Source organism: Phocoena sinus, chromosome 4 (genome assembly GCF_008692025.1).
Source record: "Phocoena sinus isolate mPhoSin1 chromosome 4, mPhoSin1.pri, whole genome shotgun sequence".
In the NCBI taxonomy this organism is placed as follows: domain Eukaryota; kingdom Metazoa; phylum Chordata; class Mammalia; order Artiodactyla; family Phocoenidae; genus Phocoena; species Phocoena sinus.
In genome coordinates, this window is record NC_045766.1 from 127,055,050 (window position 1) to 127,070,931 (window position 15,882).

Below are 15,882 nucleotides of genomic sequence, written 5' to 3' on the forward strand. Positions count from 1 at the left end.
AGAGCAGTAAAGCTGATTTCAGAGGGAATTCTTTTTTTTTTTTGCGGTACGCGAGCCTCTCACTGTTGTGGCCTCTCCCTTTGTGGAGCACAGGCTCCGGACGCGCAGGCTCAGCGGCCATGGCTCATGAGCCCAGCCGCGGAGCAGCATGTGGGATCTTCCCAGACCGGGGCACAAACCCGTGTCCCCTGCATCGGCAGGCGGACTCTCAACCACTGCGCCACCAGGGAAGCCCTCAGAGGGAATTCTTGAGTGGGATGGATCACTTTTCATCTCTCACTCGTAACTGTATTTCTACTCTACTGTAGAGCACACAAGTGTTTGATCTCTCTGACTTTTTCTCTAACCATTCTCTTTACAAAAAACATTGTCCATGTAATTTAAAAGAGAACCTTTCATTAGTCTGGGAGAGGTTGAGGGGTAGTCATGGGGTCAGCACTGGGGAAGCATTATGTTAATGCCTTTACACATGGTATTAGTAAGTATAAAGTAGATGACCAATGACTCTCCCAAGGGAGTGAGAAGAAAGAGCACATACTTGGGCTGAAGAAGTGTTAAGTGGTCAATGTCAAGTTCACAGCTGTGATATTATGCTATAAATGGGGAAAACGGGGTGAAGACTATTCAGGATATCTTTCTATTAATTCCTTCACTGCATGTAAATCTACAATTATCTGCAAAAAATGTAAAAGAAAAATATCTCACATTAAGAAACATATAAGAGGAACGTTGGTAGGTCAGTTTGCCTTGGAATTCTATCTTGTCTCTTTCCCTGAATCATTTATCGTTTCAGAGTAATTTCCCTGAAGGGCTACAAATTTCACTTTGAGAAACGTTCCTTTAAATTCCTTTCTAGCACTAGAGAAATTACCAGGAAATCTATCCAATCAAGATCCTAACAAAGTAAAACAATTTTAAAGAATTAAGCCTAAAATATATAATTTGAAAGTTCCATGACTAGATTCAGAGAAAAAGAAATCTTGAGACATTTTATTATTTTTTCAAGATATTTTAAATGCTTATGTTTACATTATTATTTTTCTGAATAGAGAAACTTTTTCCTTCCTAATCTTTCGGAAACACTGAAAAAATTCAGTGAAAAACGTGCTTCATATTCATTACTATAATCAGCCAGTGGAAAATTATTTACAAAATCATCCACTAAATGTAGAGCATGTAAAATTAGACCTTATATAATTGTAACTTCAAACAGAATTCATCTGAAAATTAAAACTGCAGCTTCCTTTTCTCATCTTCATTCTCTTCTCAAAATCTAAAATAATAAATGAAAAGATGAACATTTAAAAATTATTTGCTAACTTTATTTTTTGAATTCCAAACCACCTTTGTTTCTATTCAAAGTAAATGTTACATGTAATAATGAAGGAGAAAATTTGCCCAGAATTGAAGTAGGGATACTTCTCAAAGCGAATGCTTCAAGTTAGATAGAAACACAGGCAAGACTTAAACATCTAAGGAACTATGATCTTTGTTTATTCATATTTAATTCTTAGACTTTTAAGATCACAAATAGGTTTCCTAATATTCACCTAGCTGAATTCTTCTGGCAAGGAAGGCTTATCTCTTCTTTTATAACAGCTCTATTCACCTTTCAAGACAAAGACCATTTAATAAACTGAAATGCTAGTGTACACACAACAGTATGAAAGTGTTTATGTGCTTAAAAAAAAGAGCATTAAGCATTTTATGTCTTTTAAGGTAGGTCCTTACTGAGATCTGTGCTGGTTTCAACACTAAATTCCATTATCTAAACAGCAATACTATACAAATACAATATTTAATATTTTATCAAAATATCAATATATTATTAAAATATATAATATTTCCTACATTATATAAAATGATCATGCAATTCACTGTTCCAAATGAAACGCTTAACCACAAAAAATTAACTGAATAGATGTCAAATTGGAGCAAAATTTTTTATGGACCACCAAATTTAGAAAGCTAATTTTACACTTAAAAAAAAAAAATTCAACATAAAGACAGCTGTGAAAGTGGCAACTAGGATAAGGAGAAAATCCCCCTTTTCAAGAGTACAGTTATTATAATGCCTTCTTAAAAAGCAGAGCTAACAGAGTAGCAAGTAATTAGCTTTAAATAAAGCACTAACTAAAGAATAATCTCATACTGTAAAGCTTTTTATTATTATTTCATTTAAATAACTGAATTTCAATTATTCTAAGACTATAGGAATGTATGTGAAATAAAACCGTACATTATATGGAATGCATAAAGTTTAAATTTACAAATTTTGAGAAAGTAACCACTTGAATAATCAAACCAATCAAACTAGAGAGTTACTTATAGAAACCTAGGAATTATATATTCTGATATTGTTTAAAAAAACAAAAAAAGCATAATTCCTCTTATAATACAAGACTATGTACACAATTAAGGTTCATTTAGGATAAAAATGACTTAGCTGGCAGTTTTAAACTAGAGTAGAATCGGCAAATGTATGAAGACAAATATAATTTGGTCTTGTGACAAATCACTTGTTTAACATTAACAGTAAAATAAAATGAAACAATGACAGAAGTACAGAAACCTACTAAATATGCTTATCTTTGATATTTCAAATAAATGTTGATTTACCTGCCTAATCATTCAATCTGTTAATAATGAAAATGGCTGACCTCAATGCCGTTTTATAACTTCACTTTTCAGCCTCATTAAATCATTCCAACATGCTAGAAAACCAGTTATTTTTTAAGAATGCATTTTTTGCAAAAATAGATGCATGTACTTTTAATGGGTAAGAGTATTTATAATGTGCTTGCAAATAATAGCGAACAGTAATAAAAAAACATGTCCAATAGAAAATTCCCCTAATTGAACAATTGTGATCAGATATTTATTACCTACTAATCCTATTTTACTAAATAGAGGCATGTAAAATTAGGCAAGCAAATTTGAACTAAAGTCTTATGACAAATCTCACTTAAGCCCCAAATATGGGTTGAAATATATAAACAAATCATGGGAACAGATGTGCATGGTAATGAAATCACTGACTCAGAATGAAATGACGGGTGCTAATTTGTCACGGAAGTCTCTAGAAGATATCTGCAGTTGGCTTGCCTTTTTACTGAATTGTGTTGATTCTCTAAGGCTCTCCAGTACATGTGTCATTCGAGTTACACCTGGCCCGATTCTCACTTCTCTCAATGATGAAAGATTACTTATAAAAAGGCCACCTGAAAAAGTACTTGTAAAGTGTTTAGACTAACCATACTCTCGTGTTGGTGATGCTGGTCACCAGCATTCACAAAAGGACACTGCTATTTTTCCTAATACCTTTGTTTCCTGTTTGTTATGGGAATAAACTTATTTGTCATCAAGCTGTGTGGTTAGTCTGAAGCACAATACAATATTATAAGAAGCTCTAAACTCTGATAAGACAAGATATCACGTCCTTTGCTGGAAATAAGAGGAAGAGGTTTTTCTTCTTGATTGAGAGGTGAGGTATGCTGGGAAATCTGACTGTGTCCGGAAAACCACAAAAATAAAACTCTCTGATTTATACTGTTTGTCGACTTCCATGGTGTAAATACTCCCACCATTGGTATTTCAAGCTACCAATGGTAGTGGCTCACAAAATTCCTCAGTACTTGAATAATCATATTTTACAGGCTAGCAGGAGTCAGCTACACCATATCTATGAGAGGAAATAGGGGCACAGGTGAAACTAGGAACAATTATATAGTTTGGGAAATTGTAAGGATTTTCTAATTTGCTCAGTCATGAGAGTTGAATTTTTACAACATTACTCAGTAAGTAGACCTATCAGGATTCTTTCATACTTGGTGACGTTTGATACTACAGTAAGAGCAATGACACCATAGATAATGATGGTTTCACCACCACAGATAAGAATAATTTTCCTTTTCAGTTTCTTACTCTGTCTCAATCTAAATCTGCACAGTATGGGGGCATGTAATGATACTAGAGACCATTCCTCAAAGTGTAGCCAGCCAGTGGACCAGTAGGACCGGCATCACCTGGGACTCAGGACCTACCCCAGACCTACTGTCTTAGAATCTGTGTTTAGGAAGCACTTCAGGTCCCTTGTATGGGCATTAATGTTTGAGAAACACCATGATCAATCCCATCTTTTACAGGCAGTTAAAATGTCAAAAGTATCTATATATATATATAAGATTCAATCACTTTCTAAAAAAGACCAGCGGGAAAGGATTAGTAAAAAGTTGCATAGGTTTTAGCTTATTAAAAAAAGGTACACATACTTGGGAAATGAGGGGTATAACATATTTTAATAGGGATGAGAGATTCAAATGTATACATATACCAAAATCTTAATTTTAAGAGATTATCTATAAATATTTCTTTTGCTCTGAAGTGCTGTCTCATGCAAAATCAAAGCAGCTTTGATACTTCTGCCTTAAATTTAACACCAACACAATATTTTTCTTACTCATATTTAAGTCTATGAAAACTCAGACTTCTCAGAAACCCAAATTTAAGTGATATTGTTCTTGTAACTTGTCAGAACGTTAGAAATATCAATTTTTTTATTTTTATTGGGGAAAAATAATTAAGAAAGCTGACATAAGATCGAGGATAGATCACTGAGCTTGGAATTTGTTTCCTTTGCACCACTTCTCTGTAAGAAAGAATTACATGGCATTTCTGTTACTGCAAGAAAACGATGTTTCTAGATATGAGAGTCAAGGATTGGAAAGATGGTCTTTTTCTGGGGTTCACCAAGCATGTCCACCTCACCATGTTAAACTCATCCCTGTCATGGTACCCAGCAGAAAAGAATGGGTGGCTTCCAGCTGAAAACAGCAGTAACCCTGTTTGCTCTATGGATGGTAACCACCATTTGCTATTTTATGACAGGGGACCAGGTGAGAGTGAATTTCTTGTGGAAGAATAAAAAACGAAACCCGGAAGGCAGTTTTCCTCTACCTCTCATTTGCCTACATGGCAAATATGCAAACATAATATTTTAAAAATAATAATTGTATGTTGATTTGTCTGTAAATATAAACTATGAGATTGTACATGACACATCAAATATCTGTTTTACTAAATGAGTACTTATCAACTTTTTTAGCATATGTTTTACTTTACTTTTTCTTCTCAAATAAAAAAAATGTTCACTGCTACCTACAATGTGCAAAGCATGGAATGAGGTGTTACGACTGACAGTAACATGAGACACAGTATTGTAGGGGTATTTCTCTGCTTGTGTATTTAAAGCCAGATATCACTGTCGACCTCAATGTCATAGCCCAGTGGTTTGCAACCAGAGAGATCCTGCCCCCATCCCCTCCCAAGGGACATGCATCAATGACTAAAGATGTTTTTGGTCATCGCACCTAGTGGGTGCTATAGACATCTAGTAGGTGGAGCCAGGGATCCTGCAAAACATCCTACAATGGACAGGACTGTCTCCACAACAAAGAATTGTCTGGCTTAAAACATCGATAATGCTGAGGTCAAGTAACCCTGCCATAGTCCAAGTAAACACCAGGATTCATGCTGCGTTTTAGTAATTTCGCCCAATCACTCGACCAAAGCTACTGTGCAGCAGTCACCAGCAAGTCAGAAATCCTGGGTAACAAATGCTATGAAACTCCAGAAGAGATAGAATCGTAAGAATTAGCCAACAAGGTTGTTCGTTTCTTCTATCACGAAACATCAGGAACTTAAAGTCACATGCAAGCAGCATGAAATTCCTGTCCATATTCTGTTCTCTGAAATTATACCCAACAAGAACATAAGTAAATTTAAGGGACAGAGACAACCCCACCCTCACAATTAACACTGGAACTGTCTTACCACTATTAACTCAATATAGTGCACTTTTAACAAAGTGAACTATTCTAAACTCCTTTTACTGTTTCAAGAGTCTTCTAGTTTTGAAAATTTGCACTGCTGTCTTGAAGGCCAAGGGGTTTTCCTGAACATCGTTTTTAAAAATGTGATTTTATTCAAGTGTAGTTGATTCACAGTGCTGTGTTAGTTTCAGGTGTACGGCAAAGTGACTCAGTTATACGTACATATATATATATATATATATCTACTTTTTTCAGATTCTTTTCCCTTATAGTTATTGTAAAATATTGAGTAGAGTTCCCTGTGCTATACAGTATGGCTTTATTGGTTATCCATTTTATGTATGTAGTGTGTATATGTTAATCTCAAACTCCTAATTTATCCCCACCCACCCCCTTTTGCCTTTGGTAGCAGTAAGTTTGTTTTCTATGTCTGTGAGTCTGTTTCTGTTTTGTATATATGTTCATTTCTAACTTTTTTTTTTATATTCCACATATAGGTGATATCATATGATATTTGTCTTTGTCTGGTTTACTTCACTTAGTATGACAATCTCTCGGTCCATCCATGTTGCTGCAAATGGCATTATTTCATTCTTTTTTGTGGCTGACTAATATTCCATTGTATAGATATACCACTGAACATCATTTTTGTATGAGATTCGTTCAGTCTTGCTTCCTCCTGACTTCTTACTCTTCCACTAACAGAATCCCAAAAGGTCAGATGTTGGAAGAGGTGGTAAGATTTTAGGGGGGCAAAATGATCCAAGGCTGAGAGAAAAAGGTGTTTAGGTTGAAATCCACCTTGCTTAAAAACTCCAGAAAGCATTTTTCTACAAGGCAACTAAATATTTCCATTAAAACGCACACTGTTACCTGCCCAAGGAATCAGAGTCCCTACTCAGTCGGACATATGGATTAGCTAAAAATTAGCTGAAAATGACATGCATGTTTAGATGAACTCTTCTCCCATTTGCTGGATTTCTTTTACTAGGTTTGATGTTTTTCTTAATTGCAAACTCTGTGCTGTGGAAATACATACAATTGTCAACATTTGCATATTTTTTTGAACAGCGACTGATTTTGGGAAAAGCATAAAAAAGACTAGAATTTTTAAAAACCTGGTTTCTGGACTTTAATTGAATTGGGCTAGAAATTTTATTTTTATTTTTAAGAAATTTAGACATAATTGTATTAAAATATCTTTAGCTGATTATTTCCTTTTCTAACATTGAATTGAAGAAGCTTGACACAAATAAAAGTGTAGAAGGTAAAACTAACTAAGCACTACTAGCCATGTAAAATTTCAAAGAAAATTAAGTTCAAAAATATAATTTTCTAGGTGGCAATGCAGATCTTTGTGAATATACTAAACCATTGACTTCTCTACTCCATGGTATGCAACCTATATTTCAATAAAATAGAAAATAGAAAATTATATATATATACACACCACACAGTTTTTTCTATGGCTCTGTTTCTCACTCCTACATTTTAAGCAAACGATTTGAGTGGGCTTTCTAAATTGGGACCATTAAATGACATGGAAAGAAGCTTGTTAATGCCACGCTTCACTCTGCCTCTACCAAAGCATATATCAAACACCTCAAAATCAATGGCTGTGGTGCCATGGGGCACAAAATAATAAGGCTGCACCTGTCACATCTATACCCAGTGTTGATACTAGTTCGCTCAAAGTCATTAGAAAGGATGCTACATTCTGGTCCAGGAACAGGAGTGGATTTTACTTGACTGTGGTCATAACACAGAGAGGTAAAGACTTCCTCCACAGGGAGCAGCCATTATCCCTTTGCCCTGTTCACAAACCCAAAATGGAGCTTAATTTTCATTTTGGGCCAGTGCGCTCCTATGAGGCGCCCAACAAAAGTATGTGAGTACACTTCCATGTCTGCAGCAAGTCAATCTCACAGTTTTCTCCAAACTTTGTGAAAAGCTAAATATGAATGATAAGCAAGGATCGTATGTGTGAATTATGGGATACCTTGCAAGAGGCACATTCATTACAGATGGGTCACACCGGAGACGTGAGAATTAGGCTAAGCTCTGTTTGCTCTACCCTTGAGATCAATGCAAGCTGTTTTGATTTATTTATGGTACTTCTTGGATTCGTTCTATTTGGTGCTCCATTAACTGGCAAATCCCTATTCCCCTTTAAAAATCATTCAAACGACAACTTCTTGGCAATGCTTAGTGGAAACTTCTGTCCCTGGGTGAGCACTTTCCTTTCCCTGTGTGCCAAAGTTCTTCCCCAACCAGGTCAGAGAGACTGATTTCTCCCCAAGACTGAGTGTACAGCTATGTCTGGAAGCAACCTGAGTGAACCACCCTCTTCATATCCCTGTGCCCTCAGGAACCGGTGCAATGCCCAGTACCTAGGAGTGCCTGGTCCACATGGGTGGAATGTACAGCAGCAAATCACATGATGCTTCTTAGAGATTAATGGTAACCAGAGGGAGAAGAACAATAGTTTAATTCTGTGGGGTCAGTCACCCCGCCCAAGGCAAGCAACATTTAGATCAAACTTTTCAACTTCATCATCATATGGTATGCTTAAATTGCGACCTCTATCGGTGTCTCTGTCCATTTAATAGATGAACTTCCAAGAGCTTTAAAATACCCTCAAGAAATGAAACTCCATCTTGAAATGCAGTGGCATTCAATACTATCTTGGTTCAATTTTCAGCCAGATATAAAATTTAACTGCAGATACTTAAATACACAATATATTCACAAAAGATATTTCAATCAAGAAACCAATTTTAAGCTGGGTTTTTCCTTAACATATGTCCATAAATATCAGCTCTATGATACCAATAGAAATGGATACATCACATTTATGCTTTTTATAATTACAAAAGACAGTCTGTTGGCTTACCTTTGGCATTCCTAATTAGTAGTAAACATTAGTTCTCTGGAGGATCAAAATGATGTGTATAACCAGGGCAACTACAGTAGCTTAGGTTAACTGAGCACTTACTGTCCATCAGGAACAGTGCCAAGTGTTTCCTGTGGATTACTTCATATATTGCTCACAAAATGGTTAGAATTAGGTAGGTATTATTAAATCCCATTTTCAAGAGGGAAGCAATGAGGCATAAAGGTTATTTCACTGATACAAATATACTAAGTTAGGTTGTAAAGCCAGGATTAGACCCTGAGCAGCCTGTCCTTGTAAAACAAACTGAACACTTAGAATGTGCCAGGCATTATACAGTAAATACTTAACAGGAATCATCTAAAGTAATTCATATAAAAAACATGCAACATCATATCAGCATCTATAAAACACACATGAAAAGACAGACTTACCAAGGTTATGTAACTGGCCCAAAGCCAAAAAACTATTAAAAATTCTCTTTTTAAACACTTTACTAGTCTGTCTCTAACCATACGAAAACTACCTTAATGAAATTTACTTGCTATGGTAAAATATGAAATATAAAAACTTCTTAGTATGTTTCTAATGATCAGTATCAGAGATTTCCTATAAAGGCTTGAAAAGTAAATATTTTCAGCTTTTCAGGCCACATGGTGTCTTTTGCAACTATTCAACTTCACCTCTGTAGCATGAAAGCAGCCATAGATAATATGTAAACAAATGGGATTGGTTGTATCCAATAAAACCTTTTGATTAGAAAATAGGTGATAGCCCGTTTTCAGCTGATGGCCACAGTTTGCCGATACATGGGCCATGGCCATAGCTTGAAATATTAATAATAATATCATTATTATTTAAATAAGAATTCTAAAATGTAGGAAATGCTCAGAGTGAAATAATAGTAAGATGAATATATGCTATAGCAAAGGAATACACATTTACAAGGGAACACAGGTGAAACTGAGCTAGTATGTATTTAAATATAAAAGGAAAAACAAAAAATTGACATTAGGGTGGTAGAAATACTCTGGTCCATCTAGGTTCAAATCGTGGCTTCACAAAACTTACCAGCTTTGTGACCATGGATAATTTTTTTAAAAATTTCTCTCAGCTTTAGTTGCCTTGGCTTTAAATGGGCAAGTAAAATTTCTACCAGTCAGCACAAATTAATCAAGGATTAACAGACAGAACCACTGCCCTAAAGGGCAAGGGGAGTGGTGCAAACACAAGAAATTCCAGGCTGATCTGCCACAATACTGTAACAGCCAATTCCTCACCACACCTTCCACAGCAGCAAAGTGCTGAGCCATCAGCAGAGATGTAATGAATATGTATTTGCTGAATCAATGAACATACGGAAAAAAACAGTGTTACTCTGGATGGACAAAACTGTCTAGCTTAACTCACAGACTATGTCATTTATTACAATACTCGTGTTTAATCGGAGTTTAAAATTCACGATTGAGTCACAGATTACCTTGATGCCTTAGGTTTAGGAAGTGCAATCCCTTCTCAAAACACAGAAAATTAGGAGTAAGTGTCTAAATACACTATTATTGTACTCAAATTGGTATTGGCTTATTCCACTAGGTCAAAACAACAGATCCAATCTTTCTCCTCTGGAATCAGTAACATAGTCAGAACTGACATCTTCTACTTTGGTATCAATGATTCTAACACAATATGGCATGCTGAAATGTCCTATATTTTTCTTCCCTCTGCCTATTTCTTTCAAATTTTAATGGGTTACAAAACTATTGAGTTTTTTTATGAAGTACATGGAAGACTCGTATGAGTGGCAGTATGTTGGTAATGAAGAATGTTCATTATTAAGTATGGTTGTAAATCACATTTTCTCTCGGGCACTGAAACATTAACACTGGACCCTAGAGGGTAAGCCTCTTTTCAATCTCTCTGCTTTGCAAGTCATTTCCAACTTTTATTCTCAGCACAGGAGCAGGCTACTCGTAATTAGAGTTTTACAAAGTTAGCAATCACCTATTGGCATTGACATTGTTCTTCATCAGGGAAGAGCTGTAACTCACCTCCTACACCCAGGGTGTGCAGGGAAAAGGCTTTAGATGACTGGTCGCTTTAATGCTACCATCAAAAACTTCTTCTACTCCTTTATCAGAATCAGCTGGGAACACAGAAAACTCTCTGACATGGATGCAATATACCACAACATGTTTCTCCTCTTAGGTCTCCTATCCCAGAAAGACTTGCTTCAATCATAGCTTTTGCCCATTTCAGGAGTCTTAGATGGATGCATGGATTCCCACTAAAGGCTCTTCTATCTCTAGCAATAACAGTTGGCAGCTCTAAATGATCAGGTATTTGCTTTCGTAGGTCACTTTTAATGCTCTTCTTGACATCAGCATTATTAACTTATCTTTTAAGGCTAGTTTCTTTTATTTTTTTAATCTTTAGCCTGGAGATTTTTTTCTAAATTCTCTTTTATATTGCCTTTGTCTTTCTATAAAAATACCAAAACATATATGTCCCTCTATGTTCTATCTTAATACCTAATAATGCTACATGTAGAGAAAAACTGAAACAAAAAGAACTGGACTTTTTCAGCATGTAACAAGACCATATTATCTCAAGAGAGTTCTGTCTTGGTTTGGAATACAGGCATAAGTTTATGTGACATTCTCTCACATACTGAATAAATTATGTCACTCCCTGTTCACCCATCCCCTCAATAGCGGTAACATAAAAACAAAATCTCTTCATTGTTTCTACTAGAAAAATCCTTACCACATAGCAGGTCCTGAATTGATCACCCTCAGTTAATACCCATACTTGCCAGCCTGTCATTAAAGGTCTCCATATTGTAGGTCCAACCTAATTTCCTGTAACCCTCTTATGGAAGATTTACCTGCTCTAGTTTAAACTGGACTAACCTTGTCTCCCAAGCATGCCACCTACCTTCCCAAGGCACCATATTGGTTTTGTTATTCCTACTGACTCTAAAGTAGGCTACAAGAAAATCCATCAGTAGCTCTACCACCAGCCCTTCCAGTTCCCCTTCAAATGCCATCTTTTTCATAGACCCTTCCCTGATCAATCTCTTATTCTTTGAAGTAGGCTCTGGGCTCGTAGTGTTTTCACAGCACACTTTGTATTTCTTTGACTTATGTTTCCTACTAGACTTTAACATCCATGAGGGTCAGCTATCCTGTGTATTCTCATCTCATGATTGATCCACTGAGCCCAGAAAAATGGCTCATCCCAAAGAGGTACTCCAAAAATGAATGTTGAATAATTGGACAACGATTATTATGCAAACAGCTATCTTGATGGAGAGCACAAGAACTTGAGTCCCACAGCAGAATACTAGCTGCTGTAATTTGTAGTCATACAACTTTTCGGTTTCAAGAAGAAGTAGCCCTGTAAAATATGTCTTTCCCTGCTAGGAAAATAGAAGCTAACAAGTTCATATAGCCAGATCTGCCACAAATCGTCCTAAGGGGTACACGAAAAGCATCCTGAAAAACAGTACCTCCAACAAAATGTGCATTTAGTTAAATGTGTATCTACTTTACATGCTAAATTGAATAAGAAGTTGTCATTACGTAGGGAATGATAAAGTTAAACAATCTATCTGGTACTATATGTATATTTTAAAAGAATATGTGATACTTTCAGTGGATTTTAAGCTAACCCTGTGTTCAACTCAGAATAATCTCAGTTTTAAAAGCTGCAAGTTAGGGCTTCCCTGGTGACACAGTGGTTGGGAATCCACCTGCCAAGGCAGGGGACATGGGTTCAAGCCCTGGTCCGGGAAGATCCCACGTGCCACAGAGCAGCTAAGCCCGTGCGCCACAACTGCTGAGCCTGCGCTCTAGAGTGCGTGAGCCACAACTGCTGGACCCACGTGCCACAACCACTGAAGCCCGTACAATGCAACGAAGAGTGGCCCCCCGCTCACTGCAACTAAAGAAAGCCCACGCACAGCAGCGAAGACCCAACACAGCCAAAAATAAATAAATAAATTTATTTAAAAAACAATAAAACTACAAGTTAAAGAAAGGCAGAACTTCGAAACTACTATGTTAAGTGAAAGAAGCCAGACACAAATGACTACGTATGACCTCACTTATATGAAATGCCTAGAAAAGGTAAATCTGTAGAGACATAAAGTAGATTAATGGTTGCTGGGGGCTGGCAGTGAGAACAAGAATTAACTGTGAATGGGTGTGAGGGTTCGTACTGGGATGATGAAAATGTTCTAAGATTGGATTATGGTGATGGTTTCACAATTTGGTAAATTTATTAATGCCATTGAATTATACACTTAAAGTGAATGAATTTTATATGTAAATTATACCTCAATAAAGTTATAAAAAATGCAGTGAAGGGAAGAAGATACTACAATGATCACCAGGAGTCTACTTGAGGCAAAAAAGTAGTCCATTTTAAACTCCAATTTAACAACAGAACAGAAATCATTTTACTTTAATAAAAGTGAGAAAAAGACCTACAATGTTGTAGCAGTTGTGGATAGACTTTAAAAGTATTTGCAATACACTAAAACAACAATTCTGTCCACACTCATTCAATCTAATCCTAGGACCATCTTTTACTATTTGCAAAACAAATGCATACGCTTTAAGAAAGGCAACTCAACAGTTCACTTGGTTGTTTAATGTAAAGTGAATCCTTGCTTTTATTTCATGGAGACAAAAAGAAGTCTTTTAGTTCATTCTGTTTACGACATTTCCAATAGGAGCATTAATGAAACAGAAAAAGAAAGTCTAAGATAGTAACACTACATCTACCCCTCACTGTCACTTCCCCCCAATAAAATACTGTAAAGGCAACACAAGTCATCCAAGTTAAATTTCACAGCAAAAAATAATGTGATACCAAATAGCCTTCTTTTGCTTTAACGAAATCTAATTGCAACTACTCACTCAACCAAAATTTATTGAAAAGTTTCTATAAGGCAGGCACTCTGCATCATATTAAGTAAAGCCCAGTCTTTGACATCAAGGACCTCACAGTCCAGATGTGAAAGTGGGTGTAATAAACATCCACTGTCAGGAGAATACCAAGGAGGTTGCCTAACTCAGCCTTTGTCAAATGACATGGTCCCCAGTTAGGTGGAGTTTTACAGAACAGTGTACCAAGTAGCATACACAAGGCACAGAAAAGACTGTAAAATCAGCATTTCATGTTATTTGAAATGAACTGTTAGACTGCTTGTTCAACCAAAAAGAGTTCAACAAGCACAAGACAACTTGTTCTTATGAATTTTTATTTTTGGTTGGGGGACGCAATGGTGGTAGGGTGGATAAAAATTTCAAACTCTGGTGTGATGCTTTCCTTTTCCCCAAGAAAGAAAATCCAAGTAAACAGTGATTACCTCGGACCACCTCTTCCACAGACTCCGTGGTGGTGGTCGTGGTGGTGGCGACGCTGGTGGTCCTCTCCGTGGCCTCTTCATAGGGCTCCTCCGCTTCTTCCTCTACCTCATCACCATCCTCTTCATCCTCGGCTTCCTCTTCCTCAACATCAGCCACCTCTTCCTCCTCTGCTACTTCCACGACTTTGTCTTCACTGGATCAGGAAGGAGAAATAACAACAATAGTCATTTAAACAAATTTCAGGAGAGGAAAACAAAAAATCAATGACGAGGAATTTTGGACATCTGAGAGGAAATTTGACATTGAATAAAAACACACACAAGGTTTGAAGCCAGCAGGTCAGAAATGAATTCCAGCTCAGTATAACTGCAAATTTTTACCCCTGAGCACAGCTCTTCTTAGTTTCTGCAGTTGCAAAAAAGAGAATACCCGGATTCCAACTGTATGACATTTTGGAAAAGGCAAAGTTATGGAGACCATAAGAAGACCAGTGGTTGCTAGGAGTCTGGGGTAGGCAGGAAGGGATGAATAGGCAGAGCACAGGGGATTTTTAGGGCAGTGAAACTGCTCTGTAAGATACTGCATCAGTGGATATCCACTGATACAGTGTATGTACAACACCATGCATTTGTCAAAACCCTAAGAACTGTACAATACAAAAGTGAGCTCTAATGTAAACTTTACTGTAATAATAATGTATCAATATTGGTTCAAGCATACAATGCTAATGCAAAATGTTAATAATGCAGTGGGGAGAGCTCTCTGTACTTCCTGTTCAAATTTTTTCTAACCCTAAGACTGCTCTAAAAAATAAATCTATTAAAAAGGCTGGGGTGGGGGGAGACCAAAACAAAGTTTACTGTGTTACCGGGATTACTTCTCCTCCTGTATGTGAAAATACCCCACAGCACCTGCAGAGTAGATATTCAATAAGGGGAGGTGGAAATTCGTTCAAAATTACTATTGAAAGTTTAAACTGGAAATGAAAGGGGAAGAAGAAATTGGCTTAAATAAGCCTGTAAGCTCAATGGTCAGGGATGCCTACTGAAACTACACCTATGCTCCCTTTTTGCTAGTTGTGTAAGCTTTCTAGAATATCAGATATCTCTTTGGCTCCCAAATTTCAGTGAGCATCAAAAGGATGCACCTGAAAGGCTTATTAAAACACAGATCGCCAGGCACCGCCCTCAGATTTCTGAATCAGTGGTGGGACAGGGCCTGCGAATTTGCCTTCCTAACAATTTCCCAGTTGATGCTGACACTGATGGTTGGGGGACAATATTCTGAGAACCACTGAAATACGCAACACTGAGAATAATGGTAACAGATAGGCAGTAAGTCACAGTATAATTGGGAAGGGGATCAGAAATAATATTTATGGCATTAAACATGTATATACTTAATCAGTGGCAAGTAATAAATCAGCAAATTTGGATGGCCAAAGAAGAGTATGTCTAGAACAAAATCAGAAGGTCCAAGTAAGATATTCTTGTGGCAGTCATATACCTGCCAGTACAGACATGGTCAAGAGCATCTGGAAGATGATAAACGAAGATAGGAATCTAGGTGTTAAACAGTGACAGTATCTCATGTGCCATCTGGCTGGAGAGGAGAAATAGATATTTCATCCTTGATCAGATCACAAAATCAATACAGGAAAAAGATCTAGATGTGTGGAGGACTTCACCTCCCCAGAGCATCTGCCACAGTTCTATTTAACAAGAAGCACTAGGGGAATAGGATTGAGAACTGCCATGTTGACAATTAAATTTTACCCCAGAGT

The 15,882-nt window shown here is 36.8% G+C and overlaps 1 protein-coding gene across 9 annotated transcripts in view; it reads right to left on the minus strand.

Annotated features, from left to right (window-relative positions):
* Window positions 1-15,882, minus strand: part of APP (amyloid beta precursor protein) — a 283,417-nt gene that overhangs the window by 115,517 nt on the left and 152,018 nt on the right. For all 9 annotated transcript variants that reach the window (XM_032629779.1, XM_032629776.1, XM_032629785.1 and 6 more), the window contains one exon: window positions 14,099-14,292. In XM_032629779.1, coding sequence (XP_032485670.1) covers window positions 14,099-14,292 — 194 coding nt within the window. The remainder of the gene's footprint in view (window positions 1-14,098; window positions 14,293-15,882) is intronic.